Source organism: Bombina bombina, chromosome 3, assembly GCF_027579735.1.
Source record: "Bombina bombina isolate aBomBom1 chromosome 3, aBomBom1.pri, whole genome shotgun sequence".
Lineage (NCBI taxonomy): Eukaryota > Metazoa > Chordata > Amphibia > Anura > Bombinatoridae > Bombina > Bombina bombina.
In genome coordinates, this window is record NC_069501.1 from 527,954,456 (window position 1) to 527,978,933 (window position 24,478).

At 36.7% G+C, this 24,478-nt stretch overlaps 1 protein-coding gene across 1 annotated transcript in view; it reads left to right on the forward strand.

Moving 5' to 3' along the window:
• Positions 1-24,478, forward strand: part of CNKSR1 (connector enhancer of kinase suppressor of Ras 1) — a 181,270-nt gene that overhangs the window by 148,892 nt on the left and 7,900 nt on the right. The window contains exons 15-17 of the mRNA XM_053706965.1: positions 22,259-22,332; positions 22,464-22,535; positions 22,751-22,824. Of these exons, the coding sequence (XP_053562940.1) occupies positions 22,259-22,332; positions 22,464-22,535; positions 22,751-22,824 (220 nt within the window). The remainder of the gene's footprint in view (positions 1-22,258; positions 22,333-22,463; positions 22,536-22,750; positions 22,825-24,478) is intronic.

The following is a 24,478-nucleotide window of genomic DNA, read 5'->3' on the forward strand; positions in this document are numbered from 1 at the left end:
ACAATATGCATTCTTGACTACAAGAATTAAGTGAAGAACATACTCAAGCTCAAAAAGCTTCATTATGTTAACGCAGGTTAATTAGATTTTTTTTTCTGAACTTGGAAGTCACTTTTGAAATGAGGCTTCCTAATAGTTTGCTGTTAATAAAGACAGCAGTGAGCTTACAACTGTTAAACTTACTTTATAGAATGTATTTCATTTTAGTCTCTCCCTGGCCATTCTTCTTGTTTGCTACACTTTTGATGTTACTAACTGCAAATTGGGTTGCACTCTTTTGGTTTCTTCTTTTTGTATATAAGCACTATGTTCTTTAACCCTTTGAGTGCTAAGCACTTTCCCACCTGGGTGTTTTTTTCCAGATCCCCAAGACATAAACGGTTGTAAAGGTTAGGCGATTACCTTTCCAACGGTGGGTCTTGGGGGTCTGTAGCTGCTTAGATGCCTGAGATACAGGCTTCTAAGTAGCATGCCCCCTTTTCCTGTACGTGACATTGTCATTTTGTTAATAAAGTTGCATGGTGACGTCATCATTTCATTGCGCGTGACGTTAGCATGCAAAATGGGAAGCCCCGGGGATGCCTGTCACTATACAGGCATGATTGCCGGGGTAGGAGCGGGTGGGATCCCCCAGATCTCCCTCAAGGTGGGAGAGTGCTAGCGATGGCTCTGAGCCGTCGTTAGCACCAAAGTGGGAAACTCTGCGCCGGCTCAGAGTCGTTAGCACTCAAAGGGTTAACAGATAAGTGCTCAACCATTTTAACCTTCCCCTTACTTTCCTTTCCCCCCCTTAATTACTGTTAACATTTTATGCATGCCATTTTTATGATATTGTTTTTATACACCATCATTTGTTATAAAACCAATTAAAATGTATTGCTCTCAAAAAATAATAATTGCACAATGAAATTAAACTTTGTCCATAAAAATATTGAACACTGACACAGTTACAAGAGCAAACAAACTTTGACCGTTTGCACTTAATTGCTGCTATCTGGCTGTTGGAAGCCTTACATTTTTACAGTATGCTCACTTGTAAAACTGTTAAAGGGTCACTCCAAGTCAAAATAAACTTTTATGAATCAGAAAGAGCATGCAGTTTTAAGACACTTTCCAATTTACTTACATTATCAAATTTTGTATATACACACTTTCTGGGGAACAAGATCCTACTGGGCATGTGCACAAGCTCACAGGGTATATAATACTAGTCTATGATTGGCTGATGTCTGTCACATGATACAAGGGGCCGGAAAATGTGATAAAAAATAAAAATCTACTGGTTATTTGAAATTCAGAGTGTTATTGCATTGTCTTTTTATTATGCACTTATTAATTATGCAATTCTTCTGCATGTAGTAGTCCTTTAAAATGGATAACTTATGTCGGATGAAAACATTCTCAACTGAAATGTTTATTCTGCCTAACTAGAGAAACAATAGAATTTTTGTTTTAATAATAAATAATTTTGTAAAATATTTAATCAGAAAATGTCACAAAATAAGAAAATAACAAATTTTACTTTTTTTTTTTTAAGGACTTCAAGAAGAATACATTAATCACATCCATTAGTGTTTTAATAAAATAAATATTTAGTACTGTCATTAGACCAATGCTTATGTCTTAAAACATTTTGGGCCAGATTACAAGTGGAATGCTAAATATTGCTTGCATGCACATTATTGTGCGCTGGTATTACAAGATTATCGCAATGCATACGCGAACACACTTCCATAGACTCCTATGGAAGCCTCGTTCTGATGCCGTCACAGACGGCATCAGAACCTCACGCAGCAATGGGCTGCATTTTTAAATATACAGTATATGTATATGATTATATACATATATATTTGTTTTAATAAGTGTATATATACATATTAACACATAAATACATATGTATATAATCATATACATATATATTTACATTGAGGTCTATGGGAACACATAGTTTCCATAGATTGCAATGTAAAGGCACTTTTCATTGCTGTATTTTTTCTAACACCCCACTCCCACCAACTTTAGACCCCAAAAACTGCCTAGTGCAGTTGTTTTTAACTAAACAAAAATGCTACTTTTTTTTTTAATTAAAAGCTACAATGCCCTCTATTTTGAGGGCATTTGGGGGACTTAGAAAATTAACCAGAGATCTAATCTCTGGTTAATTTTCAGAGTGATAATTTCTACCGCGAGCTTATGGTAGCAATAACTAGCCACTTTTAATGGCTGGTTAATTATTGCGCTCCTGCAAAAGGGCAAATTTGCCCGTTTGTGGGAGCGCCATAATTTAGCACTCCACTTGAAATCTAGCCCTTAGCAAGTAAGGTTGTAGACTAGAATCAGGCCCAATGTAGATATCAAAAGTTTTTAAAAAAAGAACTGCTTTTTTTTTTTTTTTTTTTTTTTTAAAGTACTGCGGTGTACTGCTTATTACAATAGATTTTTAAGTTTGATGTTTGGTAACATGGAGGGGGAAAGTATATTCTGCAATGTCAAAGTGTAAAAAATACTAAATAAAAACATGTTGAAAGAAAAATAACTTTGATCAAGAATGGACGGAGGGACAGTGTCATCCATTTTGTAATAGGCATCCTACCAAGTCTTATCAGTACAATGCAACAGTAAAAAGTATATCTATACATTGCTGTCAAGGCTATATTTAGTTTTACCAAAAGAGAATTGAGGGATAAGTAAATTAAATGCCAAAAGTGATGTTCAAGCAGCTGTATTACTGCATTAATTAGCAGGCTGCTGAACACGCAGGCTGATATGTAACAATTTTTAAAAAAATGCATCAAGTGTTGCACAACAAAGAAAGAACCTTACTCATGTAAAAAAATAAATAAAAAAATATAAAGTTTAAAGCATTCCACACATGCATATCGAATAACTTTATTGGAAATTATATTAAAAACCAGGCTGACGAGGAGGCGGAGTTAGCCAGCAGAGAAAGCAGACGTACATGTATGCAGCTCTCCAGACAAAACGTCGGATAATTAGTTTTAGATATTGGGAATACACCCTAAAAAAGCCCCAAAAACTAGAGTATAGAGATTTGGGTACACACCTGACCTTTTGTGAGCTGAAATCCGAGGAGCGTTAGCAGCCGGAGCCACTAACTTGGTGCAGTGAGCAGAAGGCCATCAATTTCAGAGCCGTGCAACCCATACTCCCTGCTTAGCACCAACCACCCGTAGCCTCAGCTGAACCCTGGTACCAAGCCGAGATCTGGTTCCACCGACAGAGCCGCAAAGAGGATTGAGCAGAGACCTGGCCTGACACCCCTTGAGCCCCCTCCTACCACTTTGTTATCCCGACCGGCTACTTAAGGGACACTCAAATCCGGACACGAGCCAGACCACAACACCCGCGGACCCGACTGAACACATCTCCTGCAGTTCTCGTGAGAAGGGAATCAGAATGAAGGGGGTAAGAGGATTTGTCGCAAACGGCCATTTTAGTGAGTGTGCAGCTTCGCTACTTAAAAGGGCAGCCTATAATACAAGCCCTCTACTTAGCTAAATATAAATTTTCGGCCCCAAAAGCAGAGACAAAATAAGGGCTTTACAAATATATTGTCCTGCAGGTGACTTTTAAAGGCCTCAGCCACGCTGTAAAAAGAGACCAAAACACTACAGCTTGTCAGTATTTGAGCCATCCGGCCCCATTTGCAGTAGTGGGTGCAAGTACATAGCACCCTACAAAAATTCTTGAGCAGTAAGCCCTTATCATAGGTGGGTAAATATTGAGATCTGGCTCAGAGAATACCCTGTTCAGTAAAAAACAGCTCATTCATAGTAACCACCCACGCAACCCTGACCCAGGCTTTATTCTTCACTGGACTATACCCCTCTTGATTACAATGACAAAGATATTGATTTGGGCTGACACAGCAATATTAAAAGGAAAAGGGTTGGCTGGACACTGCCATTGTATAAACCCAGGCCTACTGAAAATACAAGTGACGGCACTTGCCTTCAGTTTTCTGCACTATAGGAAATCAAACAAGTATATATAGAAATTCAAAAACATAACAAATTTTTCTTTTACGAAGATATGACGAGTCCATGGATTTCATCCTTACTTGTGGGATATTAACCTCCTGCTAACAGGAAGTGGCAAAGAGCACCACAGCAGAGCTGTATATATAGCCCCTCCCCTTTCCCTCCACCCTCAGTCATTCTCTTTGCCTGTGTTATAATAGGAAGACATGGTAAAGTGAGGTGTTAGTTTTAGTTTCTTCAATCAAGAAGTTTTTTATTTTAAATGGTACCGGTGCGTACTATTTTCCTCAGGGGGATATGGAAGAAGATTTCTGCCCTGAGGTTTGATGATCTTAGCATTTGTAACTAAGATCCACGCTGGTTCCCACAAGACTTCTGAAGGTAGCCATGAGACATCTTCAGTGTGGAGACCGGTTTCATGCTACAAGCAGCATTAAGGTATGTGCAGCCTTTTTTTCTGAGGAGACTTGGTGTATCAGAACTGCCTGGCATTATTTCCCTGTATGGGAATGGGATAAGCAGTAAAACCTATTTTAATAAGAGGGGTGTTACTGGAGTCCCTATTTTATATTTATCATTAGTTGCTATTTGGGCATTATGTGACATGGGAGACAATATAAAAAACAATGTTTTATGTTTTTTATTTTTGGCACTTAAAACTTATTGGTTTTATGCTTGAGGGTTATATTGTGTGTGTATTTTTACTTTAGTGCAAAACTGCATTTCCATGCGGTGTTGTTTGGGCCGACTCTGACTTTTGACCTTAAGGGGCGGAGCCTATTTTGGCGCAATTTCTTCAGGCTTAGCAGCAGCAAACAGTAACTCGGTGGCTCCTGGACTGTGTAGCTGGTCTGAAGGGTTGGAAACTTGATTCGAAGTACCCTGGGGGCAGGTAGGCGCCACAGCAGAGCTGTGGCAAGGTGCAGAGTGTATTTTTATCTATCTTTTGACTACATGTTGATATAAGTACTTCTAAAGCCTTGTTTCTGCCCTTGCTTCTGGGTGCAGTAATTTTTGGATTAACCAACGATATTAAGTTAAATTTGGGAATAATTTAACGTTTTTTGTGCATTTTGGAAAAATTGTTCACTTTTTTTCTTTTCTTAAAGGCACAGTACACGTTTTTTCTAATGTTTTTTTTATGCTATAAATAAGTGTTTAAACAACTTTTGTGGTATTACTAGTCTGTTCAACATGTCTGACATTGAGGTTTCTCAATGTTCTATGTGTTTAGAAGCTATTGTGCAACCCCCTCTAACATTGTGTAACTTTTGTACTGAAAGGGCTTTATAATGTAAAAAGCATATTTTAAATAAAGTAAGTGTGCCTAGGGATGATTCTCAGTCTGAAGAGAATCAGGATATGCCATCCAATTCTCCCCAAGTGTCACAACCTTTTATGCCCACACAAGCGACGCCTAATATTTCTAGTGCGTCTAATTCCTTTACTCTGCAGGAGATGGCTGCAGTTATGTCAACTACCCTTACAGAGGTATTGTCTAAATTACCAGTGTTGCAGGGTAAACACAAAAGGTCAAGTATTAATGTAAATACTGAATCCTCTGATGCTTTATTAGCTATTTCCGATGTTCCCTCACAGTGCTCTGAGTTGGGGATTAGGGAATTACTGTCTGAGGGTGAATTTTCTGATTCAGGGAATGTTTTGCCTCAGACAGATTTGGATGCTATGTCATTTAAATTTAAGCTTGAACACCTCCGCCTGTTGCTTAATTAGGTTTTAACGACTCTGGATGATTGTGATCCTATTGTGATTCCTCCAGAGAAATTGTGTAAAATGGATAAATATTTGGAAGTTCCTACTTACACTGATGTTTTTCCGGTTCCTAAGAGAATTTCGGAAATTATTAGTAAGGAATGGGATAGACCAGGTATACCATTTTCTCCCTCTCCTAATTTTAAGAAAATGTTTCCTATATATGATACCATTCGGGACTCATGGCAAACGGTCCCTAAGGTAGAGGGAGCTATATCTTCCCTAGCTAAGCGTACTACTATACCCATTGAGGATAGTTGTGCTTTCAAGGATCCTATGGATAAGAAATTAGAGGGTCTACTAAAGAAATTATTTGTTAATCAGGGATTTCTTTTACAACCTACGGCTTGGATTGTTCCAGTAACTACAGCAGCATCTTTTTGGTTTGAGGCTCTAGAAGAGTCTCTTAAGGTTGAGACTCCATTAGATGACATTCTAGATAGAATTAAGGCTCTTAAGCTAGCTAATTCTTTTATTACTGATGCCGCTTTTCAAATTGCTAAATTAGCGGCAAAAAATGCAGGATTTGCTATTTTAGCACGTAGAGCATTGTGGCTCAAATCTTGGTCTGCTGATGTGTCATCAAAACATAAGCTTTTAGCTATTCCCTTTAAAGGTAAGACCCTTTTTGGGCCAGAATTGAAGGAGATCATTTCTGATATTACAGGAGGTAAGGGCCATGCCCTACCTCGGGATAGGTCAGTTAAAATGAGGGGTAAACAGAATACTTTTCGTTTCTTTCGGAACTTTAAAGGAGGACCCCCCGCTTCTTCTTCTTCCACAAAGCAACATGAAGGGGTGGCCCCCGATCCGGGACCGGATTTAGTAGGGGGCAGACTTTCTTACTTTGCTCAGGCTTGGGCAAGAGATGTTCAGGATTCCTGGGCACTAGAAATAGTGACCCACGGTTATCAATTGGAATTCAAGGATTTTCTCCCAAGAGGGAGATTTCATCTTTCAAAATTATCTGCAAACCAGATAAAGAGAGAGGGGTTCTTACGCTGTGTAAAAGACCTTTTTACTATGGGAGTAATCAGTCCTGTTCCAAAATTGGAACAGGGACAAGGGTTTTACTCAAACCTATTTGTGGTCCCCAAAAAAGAGGGAACGTTCAGACCCATTTTGGACCTCAAGTGTCTAAACAAAATGATTTTGCCAATGGTCCAGGAGGGTCAATATATGACTACTGTGGATTTGAAGGATGCTTACCTTCATATTCCAATCCACAAAGATCATCGGTATCTAAGGTTTGCCTTCTTGGACAAACATTATCAGTTCGTGGCTCTTCCTTTCGGGTTGGCCACAGCACCCAGAATCTTCACAAAGGTTCTAAGGTCTCTTTTGGCGGTTCTCAGACCGCAAGGGATAGCGGTGGCTCTTTATCTGGACGATATTCTGATTCAGGCGTCAACATATTATCTGACAAAATCTCACACGGACACAGTGTTGTCTTTTCTGAGAACTCACGGCTGGAAGTTGAACATAGAGAAGAGTTAATTTGTTCCACAGGCAAAGGTTCCTTTCTTGGGAACTTGGATAGACTCAGTAACCATGAAAGTATTTCTGACAGAGGTCAGAAAATCAAAGATTTTGAATGCTTGCCGAGCACTTCTGTCCATTCCTCGGCCATCAGTGGCTCAGTGTATGGAGGTAATCGCATTAATGATAGCGGCAATGGACATCGTTCCGTTTGCTCGCTTTCATCTCAGACCACTGTAACTGTGCATGCTTGGTCAGTGGAATGGGGATTATGCAGATTTATCTCCAAAGATAATTCTGGATCAAGAGACCAGAAACTCTCTTCTTTGGTGGTTGTCGCCAGATCATCTGTCCCAGGGGACTTGTTTCCGCAGACCCTCGTGGGTGATAGTGACAACAGATGCCAGCCTTCTGAGCTGGGGTGCAGTTTTGAACTCCATGAAGGCTCAGGGTGTTTGGACTCAGGTGGAGTCTCTACTTCCAATCAATATTCTGGAACTGAGAGCAATATTCAATGCGCTTCAGGCGTGGCCTCAGTTGACTTCAGCCAAACTCATCAGATTCCAGTCGGACAACATAACGACTGTGGCATATGTCAATCATCAGGGGGGAACAAGGAGTTCCTTAGCAATGATAAAAGTATCCAAGATAATCAGTTGGGCAGAGGCCCACTCTTGTCATCTGTCAGTGATCTACATCCCAGGGGTAGAGAACTGGGAAGCAGATTTTTTAAGTCGACAGATTTTTCATCCGGGGGAGTGGGAACTTCACCCGGAGGTATTTGCCTCATTGATTCTCAGATGGGGCAGACCGGAATTGGATTTGATGGCATCTCGTCAGAATGCCAAGCTTCCAAGATACGGATCCCGGTCAAGGGATCCTCAGGCCGAACTGATAGATGCCTTGGCAGTACCTTGGTTGTTCAGCCTAGCTTATGTGTTTCCGTCGTTTCCTCTCCTCCCATGCGTGATTGCTTGAATCAAACAGGAGAGAGCTTCAGTGATCCTGATAGCGCCTGCGTGGCCAGGATCTAGTGGACATGTCCTCTCTGCCACCGTGGAAACTTCCATTGAGACAGGGCCTTCTCATTCAAGGTCCTTTCTAACATCCAAATCTAATTTCTCTGCAACTGACTGCGTGGAGATTAAACGCTTGATTTTATCGAAGCGAGGATTCTCTGATTCAGTTATCAATACTTTGATACAGGCTAGAAAGCCTAGAAAGATCTATCATAAGATATGGCGTAAATATCTTTATTGGTGTGAATCCAAGGGTTACTCATGAAGTAAAGTTAGGATTCCTAGGATTTTGTCTTTTCTCCAAGAAGTATTGGAGAAAGGGTTATCAGCAAGTTCCCTAAAGGGACAAATTTCAGCTTTGTCAATTCTGTTTCACAAACGTTTGACAAATGTATCAGATGCTACTAAAGAGAAATAAATGATGGCACCACTATAAATAAATACTTAGAGTCTTATCACCATCATGGGTCAGGAAAAATTGGCCTAAAACTATATTATTTAGCTGGGGTGTGGTGCTTCGTATCAAAGTTACATAAACTTAAATTCAATAAAGAATTGAATACAAGGATACTATGTTAGCACTCCTAAGACACTCTGAACAAATTTGAACGGAGAACTTGATAGTTCACTTGGGTTAAAACATATCATCTTTATTAGAACATATTTAAAATAATGGGTGTTGTTAAAACTAAAATGTTAGCAGAGAAATAGTGATGATTTACATCTAATTGTTATTGGGTTGGTGCAGGTAGTTAAATTACCTTGGACACAAATGAGTATAAATAATTGCCTAGTAGGTGGCAGGATATTGGAACTTGTGGGTCAAAGAGGATACTAAAGTAGCACTATGTGCACTAATTCAATATTGTGTCTGGGTTACATTAGAGATATAGTCTCTCTCCAATTTCCAATTTGGATATAAGACCTCAGTACTGTCAGTTCCAATATATTACATAAAAATGTCAAAATTGAATTTATTTGTTCTTTATTAACGTTCGTTGAACAGTATATACAAGTATTGTATTATCTGGATGGAATAACAACTAGCCTCCAACTATTTAAATTATAAGGATAATTAATAAAATCCAAGTTGGGACCTGAGTTCTATCAGTTCCAATAGATAACATAAAAATGTCAAAATTAAATTTACTTGTTCTTTATTATCATTCATTGAACAGTATACACAAGTATTGTGTTATCTGGATGGAGTAACAACTTGCCACCAAATATTTTAAATTATAAGGATAATTGATCAATTATCCTTATAATTTAAAATATTTGGTGGCAAGTTGTTACTCCATCCAGATAACACAATACTTGTATATACTGTTCAACGAACGTTAATAAAGAACAAGTAAATTCAATTTTGACATTTTTATGTAATATATTGGAACTGACAGTACTGAGGTCTTATATCCAAATTGGAAATTGGAGAGAGATTATATCTCTAATGTAACCCAGACACAATATTGAATTAGTGCACATAGTGCTACTTTAGTATCCTCTTTGACCCACAAGTTCCAATATCCTGCCACCTACTAGGCAATTATTTATACTCATTTGTGTCCAAGGTAATTTAACTACCTGCACCAACCCAATAACTATTAGATGTAAATCATCACTATTTCTCTGCTAACATTTTAGTTTTAACAACACCCATTATTTTAAATATGTTCTAATAAAGATTATATGTTTTAACCCAAGTGAACTATCAAGTTCTCCGTTCAAATTTGTTCATAGAGTCTTAGGAGTGCTAACATAGTATCCTTGTATTCAATTCTTTATTGAATTTAAGTAAATGTAGCAGATGTTCAGTCTTTTTGTCAGGCTCTATCTAGAATTAAGCCTGTATTTAGACCTATTTCTCCTCCCTGGAGTTTGAATTTAGTTCTTCGAGTTGTGCAAGGGGTTCTGTTTAAACCTATGCATTCCATAGATATTTAACTATTATCTTGTAAAGTTCTGTTTTTGGTTGCTATTTCTTCTGCTCAAAGAGTTTCTGAGCTTTCAGCATTACAGTGTGATTCGCCTTATCTCATATTTCATTCTGATAAGGTGGTTTTACGTACCAAACCTGGGTTCCTTCCTAAGGTTGTTTCGAATAAGAATATTAATCAGGAAATTGTTGTTCCTTCCTTGTGTCCTAATGCTTCTTCTAAGAAGGAGCGTCTGTTACATAACTTGGACGTGGTCCGTGCCTTAAAGTTTTACTTACAGGCAACTAAGGATTTCTGTCAATCATCTTCATTATTCATTGTTTATTCTGGAAAGCGTAGGGGTCAGAAAGCTACCGCTACCTCTCTTTCTTTTTGACTGAGAAGTATCATCCGTCTGGCATATGAGACTGCTGGACAGCAGCCTCCTGAAAGAATTACGGCTCATTCTACTAGGACTGTGGCTTCCACATGGGCTTTTAAAAACGATGCATCTGTGGAACAGATTTGTAAGGCTGCGACTTGGTCGTCCCTTCACACTTTTTACAAATTTGATACTTTTGCTTCTTCCGAGGCTATCTTTGGGAGAAAGGTTCTTCAAGCAGTGGTGCCTTCCATTTAGGTTCCTGTCTTGTCCCTCCCTTTCATCCATGTCCTATTGCTTTGGTATTGGTTTCCCACAAGTATCTTTGTAAAAAAAACCTAAATTTATGCTTACCTGATAAATTACTTTCTTTTACGATATGACGAGTCCACGGCCCTCCCTGTTGTTTTAAGACAGGTTTATTTTATTTTTTGAAAACTTCAGTCACCTCTGCACCTTTTTAGCCTTTCCTTTTCTCTTCCTATAACCTTCGGCCGAATGACTGAGGGTGGAGGGGAAGGGGAGGGGCTATATATACAGCTCTACTGTGGTGCTCTTTGCCACTTCCTGCAGGAGGTTAATATCCCACAAGTAAGGATGAAATCCGTGGACTCGTCATATTGTAAAAGAAAGTAATTTATCAGGTAAGCATAAATTTAGTTTTTCATGAAATATTTAAATGTGGTAATGTAATCTTTTAAGCTCCAAGTGAGTATGAAGTGAGACCCCCAAACCAGGAAGGACTTACAGAGATATGGTTCATACTCTTCCTACTTTTTGCAACACCTTTTTCTTACCTAACTTAATCCTGAAGCTTTGAGGAAGATGGATTGAGATACATTTCGGAGGCTGATAGGAAGGGACACATATACTGTACATTAAGATACTTGAACCACAGTCCTCTCTTGGGTGCCAAAACTTAGAACGTCATTAGTGAAATACAACTTTAACCAACACTCTGACATATGTATTGACAATCAAGCTAAGATAACTGAAAATGACAAGTTAAAAAGATAAAGTGAACCGGCTCCAGCAAAGTTGGGAATTAATTTTGCTTGTTTACACTATCCTTGCCTTCAATGTCAAATAAGTGAAATAGTAAAGTGGAAGACCTAAAGCATCTGCACACCGTACTTCCTCAATATTTCTTTCATATATGAGATACAGCAGCTACCCAGCAACATGAAAAATAAGAATCAATCAGTGAAAGAATGTCTTTCAAGATCTCAGATGAAACCAAAAGCTATAGAGAAGAGAATGACTGCTATGGTTTTAGATTCCCCCACTACATCTAAAGATGATGAAGTATCAAATCTAGCGGATCCACCCAACAGAGAATTACTGTCACAGATCAAAAAACTTTTCCAAGAAGAACTCAAAACAGCTCTTTCTGATCTGAGACAGGATATAAAAGATATTGGCAGTCGCACCTCAGAAATTGAGGAAAAATTAGACGAAATAGCGGAAGAAATACCACGTATACAGAATACTCTACAAGATCACTCAACCTATATCAAGAGCCTAGAAGACCATATCGAAGATCTAGAAAATAGATCAAGATGCTCAAATCTCTGTATCAGAAATCTACCTGAGACTTAGAAAAATCTGCATGAGGACATCACCAAACTCTTCTGATCGATTGATCACTGATACAAATATGCTATTGATGGATAGAGTGCACAGAGCCCTGACCAGACCTACACAATCTGTGACCAGAGATGTTATTGTGAAGCTGCATTATTTTCATGTAAAAGAATTGATTCTAGCTAATGCCAGATCAACCCAGATCTTAACCTATGAAGGTCATCCAATACAGATCTACACTGACCTCTCACCAAAAAGACTCCGCAGAAGAAGAGAAATGAAACCTGTGGTTCAAGCGCTAATTGAAGTCAGAATCAAGTATAGATTGAACTTTCTATTTAAACTAATCTTCTTACCAGAATTCTACGCATATCTGCACCACAGTAGAAGAAGGCACGGCATTGTTGAATGATTGAATCGCCTCCAGATCCCCATTGAGAACCCTGAATTGTCTACAACTCCAAAACCTCAAAGGAAGTTTTTCCAAAGGGATTGGACTCCCATAGGCAAAAATGGGAAACCTAAAAAATCCAAACCAGGATCTACTGTTCCGTGGGAGGCAAGCTTATCCAGCACAGAAGATCAAATTCCGCCATGAACATGATCTTTTACAGAAACTTCCACTTCAAATTGTCTGGAACTTCCAGGCAAACTTTTGTTTTCCCCTATTGCAAATATGGGTCCTAATGGACCTAAGAGGACACGTTCCACCTTCTTATGGGAGGAAGTAAATATAAGTGAAATTCTACCACCAAACTACAATCCCTTATCCTTTTTACCAGGTTCCCTACCTCCCATTCCCTGACTTTCCCTTACCTACCTTACCCCCTCCCCTGGTTCACATTCAATAATATGATATAATTATCATACTTGTCAGATTGTTTAATACATACCTTTTTAAATAATACTATTGAAAGTATTGTTATACAGAATGTTTCTGTATGTTATTTACTTGATTCAGTTTTTGTATGTTGACATTTTTGAGTTACTGTTTACAGATACATGTTCAAATAATTATTATATTTTTGTCCAAACAATTGTCCAGAGGCCTAAACCCACTCTAGATGGGTTACCATTTGGTAAGTACAGTGAAATATTGTGTCACCTATGTTCAAAAATTATTATTGCCCTACCTAGTCAGATTAAGGCAGTTCGTTTTACAGGGGAAGAGATATAAAACAATTATAGGAGGTGATTTCAATATGACAGTAGATGATAATCTAGACAGAACTAATAAAGAGCACAGGGGTAAAACTAGGCCTAACAATAACCCTAGAGATCTAAAAAAGATTTTCTTTTGGATCATAACCTAATAGACTCCTGGAGAACTCTCAATAGAGGAACAAGGGATTATATATATATATATATATATATATATATATATATATATTACTCATCACGCCACACATTTTAGAATAGATTATATCTTAATCAGCCAGATTTTAATACTCTCGCTCTTCGAGGCAAATATACGCAATTGCCCATGGTCAGACCATGCAATGGTAGAAGTCACTCTTACAGGATTGATAAACCCACATAGAATCAAAAACTGGGCCCTTCACCCTGGGCTTTAAAAAAATAAGATAGTACTACAGAAGGTACAACAAAGCATTAATAAATATATTTCTATTAACGAAGGGTCTACCTCTAACCCGATACTGGTATGGGGAGCTCTTAAAACTTAGGGGGAATCTTAATTTCAGAATCCGGCAAACTTAAAAGACTACACAATAATACTGTTGAAAAATTAAGAGCTGAAATTGCATCACTACATGCACAGACTATACAAAACCACAGAAAATCACTATTAAAAACCAAGAATGAGACACTTGATCAGTTAAAATAAGGAGGCTATCCAATCGATAAAATTGGTGATCTCACAATATTATTTATATATCAATAAACTGGATAAAATGTTATCCAACAAATTAAAAGCGATTGCTAGAGCTACTACTATACCCCAAATTCAACAAGCAAATGGTGAGGCCACAAATGATCCACTAAAGATCGCAAATGTATTTGCAGATTTTTATAATGCCCTCTATAACCTCAATCCAAATAAACACAGCCTAAATAAATTAGATGATTTAACTACATTTTTGGGGACTAGTACTATTAGGACACTGTCAAAAGAGGACATAGATATGTTAAATGCCCCAATAAAAGGCCCAGAAGTAAACTAGCAAAGATCTAAAAAGCTAGCAAAGATCTAAAAAGAAACAAGGTCCCTGGCCCTGATGGTTATGCAGGATTTTTTTTACAAAGACCTACAAGAAATCATAACACCCCAACTGGTCAAATTATTTAATCATATATTACAGGAAGGGATATACCTCCAGATATGTTACTAGCCAGGATCTCAGTCATCCCCAAGCCTGAGAAAAGTAGACCATACTGCAAAAACTACAGACATATATCCCTTATCAACCAGGATATTAAACTCTTTACTAAGATATTAGCCAATAGATTATCGACCCCCTAATGAAACGTATTCTTACAGATCAAGTTGGTTTTATTAAACAAAGGGAGGACCCAGATAATGTTTGCAAAATAATCAACTTAATTAATCTGACATCAAATAGAGGAGTGCCTTCTCTGTTTCTTTCATTGGACGCAGAGGAGGCATTCGACGGGATTGATTGGGATTTTCATGCAATGTTAGATAAAGTCGGAATTACGGGACCATTGTATGATGCCTTAACCTCCATATACTCCACACCTGAAGCACATATCAAATTGTCGGGTTATCAATCTAAAGCTATCAAAATCCGTAATGGCACCAGACAGGGGTGCCTATTGTTCCCACTTCTCTTTGCACTGTGTATTGGACTGCTATCTGTTAAAATAAGAGACAACCCTGATATTTCAGGGATTATGGTAAGAAAGGAAAACTATAAGATATCGCTTTTTGCGGGTGATGTGATTCTATCGCTAACTAAGCCGCTTCTATTGCTCCCACCACTTTACTCTCTACTTCATAATTTTGGACAGCTGTCTGGGTATAAAGTTAATGATGAAAAGTGCGAGGCTATCAGTATAAATTTACCACAACATACAAAGAAGTTATTGAAGTTTAATTTATCTTTCTCTTGGGCAAAAAAATCGCTAAAATATATGGGCATAAATAGGACTCCCAATGTTAATCACATTTATAGAGCAAACTATTATCCCATGGTTAAAAATTTGCGCAACTTAATGACTAAATGGACTAAATATAACATTTCATTATATGACAGGATAGTGGTGACTAAAATGACGATCTTACCTAAAATTCTGTACCTTTTTAGATCACTACCAGTTTCAATTCCCATATCAGAACTGCACAGACTACAAAGAGATATTTTAAATTTCATCTGGCAAGGGAAAAGAGTGAGGATTAATAAGCATATTATACTAAGACATAAGGGGCGGAGGAGTAGGAGCCCCAAATCTCATATATTATTACTCAGCTCGTATTGCTCAGACTTTGCAGTGGTATAGATTAGAAAACAAACCTCAATGGGTACAACTAGAAACAGAAATGTTAGAATTAGATCCCGAAACAAGAGAGACCAGTTAATCAGAAGGCCTTTATATCTATTAATCACACCAGATACCTATGGGAAACATTAACAACAAAATATCCTCTCATAAACATTAGATCTACAGCAATACCTCTAACTATAATTCCCTCCTCAATAGCAGAACAAGTAAAGAACAAATGGGCAAATAAAGGGCAGTATAGGATTGCAGACACACTTAAAAATAATAAAATTATAACTTTTACACAATACGCAGAACTAGGCAACACAGATAAAAATATTTGGTATCATTATTTACAGCTCCAGTCTAGGGTACAAGAAGTATTGGGAGGCAGAAAACCCCCAACTAACACTAGGTTTGAAACTTTATGCCTTGCTAAACAACAACTGAAAGGATTGATATCAAAATTATAACCTATTTTAATCTGGTCAACAGAGAGAGCCAAATAACCTCTACCATGCTAAAATGGGAAAAAGCTTTAGATAATAATTGGACAGTAGACACATGGATTAAAAACGTAACCAGGGGTGCATCCTTCTCTGTAAATGCATTACTTAAAAGTAGTATTTGGAAAAAAATTGTTTCGGATCGATTCTTCAAATTTCGTTTTCGGATCGATTTGGATACATTCAAATGCATTTATTTCGGATTCGTTCGGATTCAAATAAATTCGGATGTATTCGGTTCGGATTCGATTCGTAAATTCGGAAGTTCGGTATGTGTTAGGTGGGATGTGCTGTGTATTAGACTAGTATTATGAACTGTAATATTAGGTGTAACCCATAGCAGAGTGATATAACCTAATATACAGTACAATACTAGTGTAATTGTGATTAGTCCATGGCCATCCGAATGGTACAAATAAATCCGAACTAATTCGGATTTATTCGTTAGATTCAGTGCTACTGTAATTTCGGAAATTCGAATCGATCCGAATCTCCAAATTTGACAAATTTGTCCGAATTTAAATTTGAAACGAAACGCACATGTCTACCCAAGAATATGGGACTTTGTGTCAGACCTATTGAGTTTAATCTTCAAGAGAGAAATTAGATTGACTCCTGGACAGGCTTTATTACATTTCCTAGTGATAGGCGTACTGCATGCCAAAATAATCCACATGATATGCAATATAACTAGGATAGGGATAGCTAGATATTGGAACGGTGAATTACCTAACCTAGAATACATCACAAATCATATTGAGTATCACTATCATATGTCTAGTTTCACAGTCACTCTTTTAAATAGAGTGGATCAGTTTTTAGACCAATGCGAGCCCTACATAATGTATTATGAGGCTAACAGACGGATAATTACTTGAATTGTAGTGACTTGGGAATATGTTGCAGGTGAGGGATGCTATCGCTTGGTATTTTAAAGCTGTTATACTGTATGTCTATAATACCTACAAATGTTTTTCCTGAGTTGTACTGAATTTAAAAGATTTTAAACTGGACACAAACTTATAGAAGATTGGCAAAGAGGACACAGATACCGGTTTTTGTTATCATAAAGTACTAAGTTTATTTTTTCAAATATGTACATTTGCTTCTGAGATATTGTAATGTATGTACTAAAAATGTACTTTAAGATTTATTGTAAAGTAAAAATATATAAGAAAACAAATAAAAAAATATTTCAACAAAAAAACAAAGCAGGCAGAAGATGCACACACTTGCGCGCACACACACACAAATTAAAAATAGCTTGAACTCAGGCTGTCAGACATAGACAATCTCCACAATAGAGTAGAATAAGAGGTCAGATTACTGTGATGAATAGTGCTGTTTAGGAGGATTGCTTATGCTAACTAACACCCAGACATGAATAGGTTAAATAGTGCGAAGCATACCCACAAGTAAAAGCACAACTAATTCTCAAAAAAACTCCTATAGCAGGAGTTCATTTACATTTAATCTGACTTTAGAAAAGAAATAGAATTTTTTTTTAACAATTACAACATCCTGGTAAGCATCTAAAAAAGAGGGATAGATTATTAGGTTAGATGTTTGGTAACATGGAGGGGGAAAGTATATTCTGCAATGTCAAAGCTTAAAAAATATTAACTAAAAACATGTTGAAAGAAAAATAACTTTGAGCAAGAATAGATTGAGGGGCAGTGTTATCCATTTTGTAATAGGCATCCTACTAAGTCTCATCTGTACAATGCAACAGTAATAAAAAAAAATAAGAATATATATATATATATATATACATTGCTGTCAATATCAAATTTAGTTATGTTTACCAGACTAGGAAACCAAAAACAGAAAATAACATCATCTGGCGTCACCTGATAGACAGCTATGGACAGAAATTACCAGTGGCCTGAACAATTTAAAAAAATGGTGCCAATAAGGCCAAAATAAAAGTAGCACACTGTCCATAGTGCATAGTGTAAGGGTATTTGCCTGAAACCGATTAAAAAATAAATATAGACATCAAACAGGGTGTTGTTCAGCGATCTAGAAGAGTCCACTGACGTGATAGCAAGGTGAACAATGAGTATTAATTTGTATATTGGTTATAAATTCTGTTTTTACTTGAATATTCATTTATTTTACATGTTGGTAAAGGTACATGAAATCCAAAACATTTCCTCATGATTCAGATACAGCCTGCAATTTTAAACAACTTTCCAATTTACTTCTATTATCTAATTTGCTTCATTCTCTTGGTATCCTTCCATTATCATTTTTTATATGTACGCTATATGAGGCACCAAGTCCAGCTGAGCACGTGTAAGAGTTCACAGCACATATATGTCCTTTGTGATTAGGCTTATAGTTGTCACATGATACAGAGGGCAGAGAGAATGGAAGTTACTTTGAAAAAATAAGTGTTATTGCATTTTCTTTTTATTATGCATTTGTTGATTCTGGAAATGTGCTGTATTTAATAGTCTTTTAAAGGGACATGAAACCCAAAAATTTCCCTTCATTATTCAGATTGATAATTTTTTTTTAAATAACTTTCCAACTCCCTTGGTACCCTTTGTTCAAAAATGTACCTAGGTAATCTCATAAGGGGGGAGCTAGCTGCTGATTAGTGGTTGTACACATATACCCCTTATCATTGGCTTACCGATGTGTTCAGCTAGCTGCCAGTAGTGCATTGCTGCTCCTTCAATAAAGGATTCCAAGAGAATGAAGCAAAATTAATAACAGAATATAGATGTAAGAGGTACGTTGATTAAAATGATATGCTTTATCTTAATCATAAAAAAATAGGTTTCGTGTCCCTTTAATTATCATTATTAACTGATTTTCCTGGGTTATATTTTTTATCGGCTTGCTCTTCTTGTTTGTTTGCTCTTCTGTTTTAAAGAAAATGTAAAGTAACAGCGCTGTAAGCGCGGATCTTAAATATATAATAACCAAACTTGGATAGATATTAATGGGTCAAATCAGTAAAATTTAAAACAAATAAATATACATTTATTAGCACATAAATAAGGGACATCTCCCTACTAAAATAAATCAACAATTAAAAATCATAGGAACTCGTATATGAAGATGAGTCTAAGGTGTTATACACATAAATAAGAAAAAATGGGGTAGCCACAAACAGTGGACCCTGCTATTATAGCAATCAAATAACTGCGGTGACAACAAATCGATGGTTTGTCTCAATGTATTGATGGCTTTCTCCAGGACTATGTTAAACGGTTATCTTCATATTTGAAGGATAAAATATATATTTTACACGGCATTAACCAATTAAAATGGGACAATAATTATACCCTTGTTACTTGTGATGTGTCATCACTTTATACTAGTATAAACCATGATGTCGGCCTTGAAACAATTAAAGTAGAAGTAGAAGGACCCTACTTTAACAGAATTCATTTTAAAAGGTATAAAGTTCATATTGGAAAAAAAATATTTTGCATTTGAAGGGCATTTCTACCTGCAACTGAAGGAACTGCGACGGGTACAAGATTTGCACCTAGCTATGCAAATCTATTTATGGGGAACTGGGAGGACATATTTTTCCCCAAATCACAAGCTAGGTGGGAATCTTGTGCTATACAAAAGATACATTGACAATGTCTTCATGGTGTGGAAGGGAGGAATACAGGACTTACAAGAATTAATACAAGACATGAATACGACAACATAGGTATCAAATTCACCCATACATATAGTCAACAAAAAATTACATTTTTGGACCTTGACATAGAAATTGTTGGTGAGGAGCTAATTACAACTACTCATTTCAAAAAAGTTGATGCCAACAATTTGATGCACTATAATAGCTGTCACTTACAAAAGTGGAAAGACAAAAACTAGAAAAGTAAAAGAACAAAGTATTGATGGGAACCCTTTACAGGGCCTTTTCCCATGTTTTGGATGCAGAGCATGTCAGTTTTCTAGCAAAATTAAATTCCTAGTTTCACCCTCTAATAATTATAAACTACAAATTAAGGATATCATGAAATGTCAGGATAAAGGGGCTTATTTACACCATTAAATGCTCTTGCAATAGCATCTATTTAGGCAAAACTACCAGGAGTCTGAGAGAGCGTATAAAGGAGCATATTTCGTGCATAGATAGAGAAACCCTTGAAACCCAATTGTTCAGCTATTTCAGGGAGATTCACAAAAACAACCTTAAATACTTTAAATACTGGGGGATCATGAAAGTCAGCCCAAATTGGAGAGGATGGAATCTAGAGAATAAACGGCTTAAACTAGAGGCAGAACTTATATATAAAAGGGATACACTGCACCCTTTAGGATTGAATTCTGAGATAGATGTCTCACCTTTTTTATAAAGTGAAATCAATAATAAATGATGATACAATAAATACCAAATATAAGTTTATAACACAAACCAGATGGGCCCTTTATAAGTCACCAAAAATCTGTATTTTGTTATTAGAATTCTTCCATTGTGCAATATATAAATTGCCAAGAATAGAAGTATTGGACACAACTTATAATAACATTGCTATGAAGTATAGTTCCTCTGAAAAAATTAAAGCAATTGCGTAACAAGTACTGTGGAATTATAAAGTGTTCCTTTTTGTATCTAATACAAACTAAATATGTATTTATCATCCTTGTTGCCGATGTAATTTGTTCTGTAACAAATGTTGCAAGTATACTTTGTTCATATATATAACATAACATAGCAGACTTTGCAAGTTTCAATTTAATCCACTTTTACATCAACCTTGCTCTAAAAAGTGCAAACATTCCACCTTACGAAGACTACCCAATCTATTAAATACCACCTTTAACTAACTTTTGGAAAAAATCTATCAACCAATTGAAAAAGAAGGAGGCCTTGATAAGGAGCAAAGCAATTTAGTAATGTATGGCTTGATAAAGCCCACAAGTGGGTGAAACGCGTTGACCAGGACCTTACTTTGCTTTGCCACAGTACAACTATTACAAGTGTTTGAAGGTACACCAACCCTGAGGAGTTCTTATTCTGAATGGAGGGAAGTGTATGTGAACACAAGCACCATCAGGATTTCTGCACAACAGCCACAATATACAAGATGCTTTTCTTTATCCACTACTAAGTGACTGACAGAGATAAACTCCCATCAGTCTTTACAATAGCGCTATTGTTATGCTCAAACACCCAGACTGATACCTACGACCTTTGACCATGACACCAATGGCAGATCACGTTATTCGATCACAGTCAAGGACACCAACAAGCGGCATAACCTGCCCGGATGCGAGGATATCCACCAAAGATAAGGAATAGATATTAACTGCCTTTTTTCCTCCAGCAATCCCTCTAGACGTGGTAAAATCCACTGAGGAGATAACGAGGTATACACAGCTCTTCTAACAAACAAAAAGGTAACATTCTTCCACGTCAAATGCTAACGTCGCTACACCTATAAAGCGTACTTTTTGGGAACCAAAGATGGTACAGCCTTATCCACTTATTTGTTGTCACCACAGTTATTTTGAGTGCTATAATAGCAGTGTCCACTGTTTGTGGCTACCCCATTTTATTTTATTTATGTGTATAACACCTTAGACTCATCTTCATGTATGAGTCCCTATGTTTTTTACTTGTTGATTTATTTTAGTAGGGAGACGCCCCTTATTTATGTGATAATAAATGTATATTTGTTTTAAATTTTACTGATTTGACCCATTAATATCTAGCCAAGTTTGGTTATTATATATGTAAGAGTCGTGCTTATAGAGCTGTTACTTTACATTTTTCTTTAGTCCGTATTCTGGTTTATCTTGGAGGGGATATTCACAGTAACAGCAGGGTCTATTTTTTCTTGGGCGCTTTTCTCCTATTTTTTATAATTGCTCTTCTGTTTTTAACTAGTCACCATTTACACATATGATTGTGTTTTCATGCAACCAATTGGAGTGGTTTCTTATTTTCCAATGGGAAAAGTGATGTTGGCTCAATTCCACTGCAGCTGGGCACAAGACCAGTGCTACCACAAGTTAACCACCAGGTTTGCTTCCAGCTGTTACTGATATGTTGCATTTTGCATTAAAACACAGAGTTATGTGAGTCTTTATCAGAGTGACTTAATTGTCATCAGTAACCATCTACACATTTTCTTTTATCTCTTTTTTTATTCAGGATGACAAAGCTCTGGGACTGGTTAATATTTCCTTATACAAGCTGGAAAGCACAAAGGATCCTAAAAAGAAATAGTGAGTCTGCAGGAGCCAGTTTATATAAAGGGTGCTGGGATGATAGAGGGTTGGGGCAAAGTGAGAATTAAAAAAAGAGCACGAGCAGTGATTGGGTATTAATGGGCAACTTCATACTTGTCTCTTCTCAGTGAGTTCCAGTTGTGTCACCAAACCTACAAACCATTTGTCTTTGCTGCAGACAGCCTGACTGATATGAGCAAGTAAGTGAATCCAACATTTTGAAAGCCCTTTTTTTTTCTGTCCTTGATATCCTACCGTGTTCTGTTTTACTTGATACTGTTCTTCTTAGACTATTAAATTGTTTTGTATTGCTTTTCCCCTTAGTATTTATACTCCTCAAACCATCTCCTTCACGCTATAAAATATCATCTTTATTTTAAATTAACTTTTATATTTTTCTATTCTCCTATAAAAGGTGGGTGACCTGTTTGCTAGCATCAGTCAAGAAACACAAGCCTTCTCCATCTGTTGGGAACCAAAAAGAAGAAGGTACTCAATTGTTCTGAAATGAACAACCACAAGGTCACCCATAAATATATCATTTTAATAATGGTCATTTCATGAATCCCCTGTCATTTTTTTAATCAGATTTCAGCTTATTAAAGTTGTGGCTGATTACAAATCAATGTAGACAGTAAAACTTTAATCATACATATAAAAATGACATGGAAGTTGATCTATAGTTATGAACTTGCAATACCATATACCAAGAACCAAGATAAGGATAATTTCTTGGATACTCAGTTTACTGTGAAAGTTCTTGGAAGGTAGTGACTATACTGGCTACTTTTCAAAGATAATGGATCTTGTGAGAGATCTGATTTTCTTTTGCCTTACCAACAGACTTGAAAGAACAAAGCTGTAGGCAACCACATTTTTATATAATCAACACTTATCACACACAGGAATATACATACAATCCAACCACCATCTTGAATTATTCTGTAAGTTGTTGTCTTTTCATATTGCCAACTGTCAAGTGATAGAGACAGGAAGCTTACATATTTACTAGCAGGAGGTTTCCTTGTTTGTTTGTTTTCTTAAATGCTTCTGCACATTGTATTGTACCTGTCTTGTTGTTTCAAGTAAACCCATTTTGGATACAAGTTCAACATATGGAAGAGCTGCCATATCATAACAGTGACAACGTAAAGCTTTTCCAATTGATTTTTGCGGCCATACAGTAGTTTCTAGGGATACAAAACTTAATGCAGAGGATATAAAATTAAATGGTCCCCTATATTAAAGGAACATAAACAGTAAATAAATGCTAGATAGAATGATGCATTCAAAGAAAATATTAGTCTGAGAATAACAAATGGATGTATTTTTTTAAGTTTCATTAGCTGTTATATTAAATATTGACAAAATAAGTGTACATTTTTAGTTTCTATAAAACAATGGGAGCTGCCATGTTGTAACTTAGGTTACCTTCTCTGCTGTGGCCAATTAGGGACAGTTATATATAGGTCACTAGAATGTGCAGCCAATGGCTGTGTGGAATATAACAGTGTTCTGCACTTCCATTTCTAACAGGAACTGAAAAGCTCACAATTTTAAAATGGAATTACAGGAAAGGGGACAAAATAAATAATGAAAGTATATAGCAGATATATGTGCATATATATGTGTGTGTGTGTGTGTGTGTGTTTATCATTTTATATTACATTCTCAAAGTGTTTAATATCCCTTTAAGATTATTCCTGCCCCATTTAACTCTAAATTATGCTCACCAAAAATAAAATTATCTACAGCTCGCCCAGCCCCCTATTCACAAATATGAACATTCCACTGCATTGCAAAACAACTTACTAGAATAAAATGTCCCCATTCAAAAAAAAAACGAAATTACGCTTAACCTCTTTGTGCCGGCATCAAGTTTTTTTTGTGAACACTTGTTGGAAAAATGAAATTGCGCAATTGTTGATGCAATCACTGTCATACCTTCATGGTGTCTTGAACTCCGGTCTCTCATGTTGTATCCCAGTGACTTTCCACTCAGGGCTTAAAGTTGTGGATGTTTTCCTCTCTCTCTCTCTCTCTCTCTCTCTCTATCTATCTATCTATCTATCTATCTCTCTGTCTCTATCTATCTATCTATCTATCTATCTATCTATCTATCTATCTATCTCTCTATCTCTAT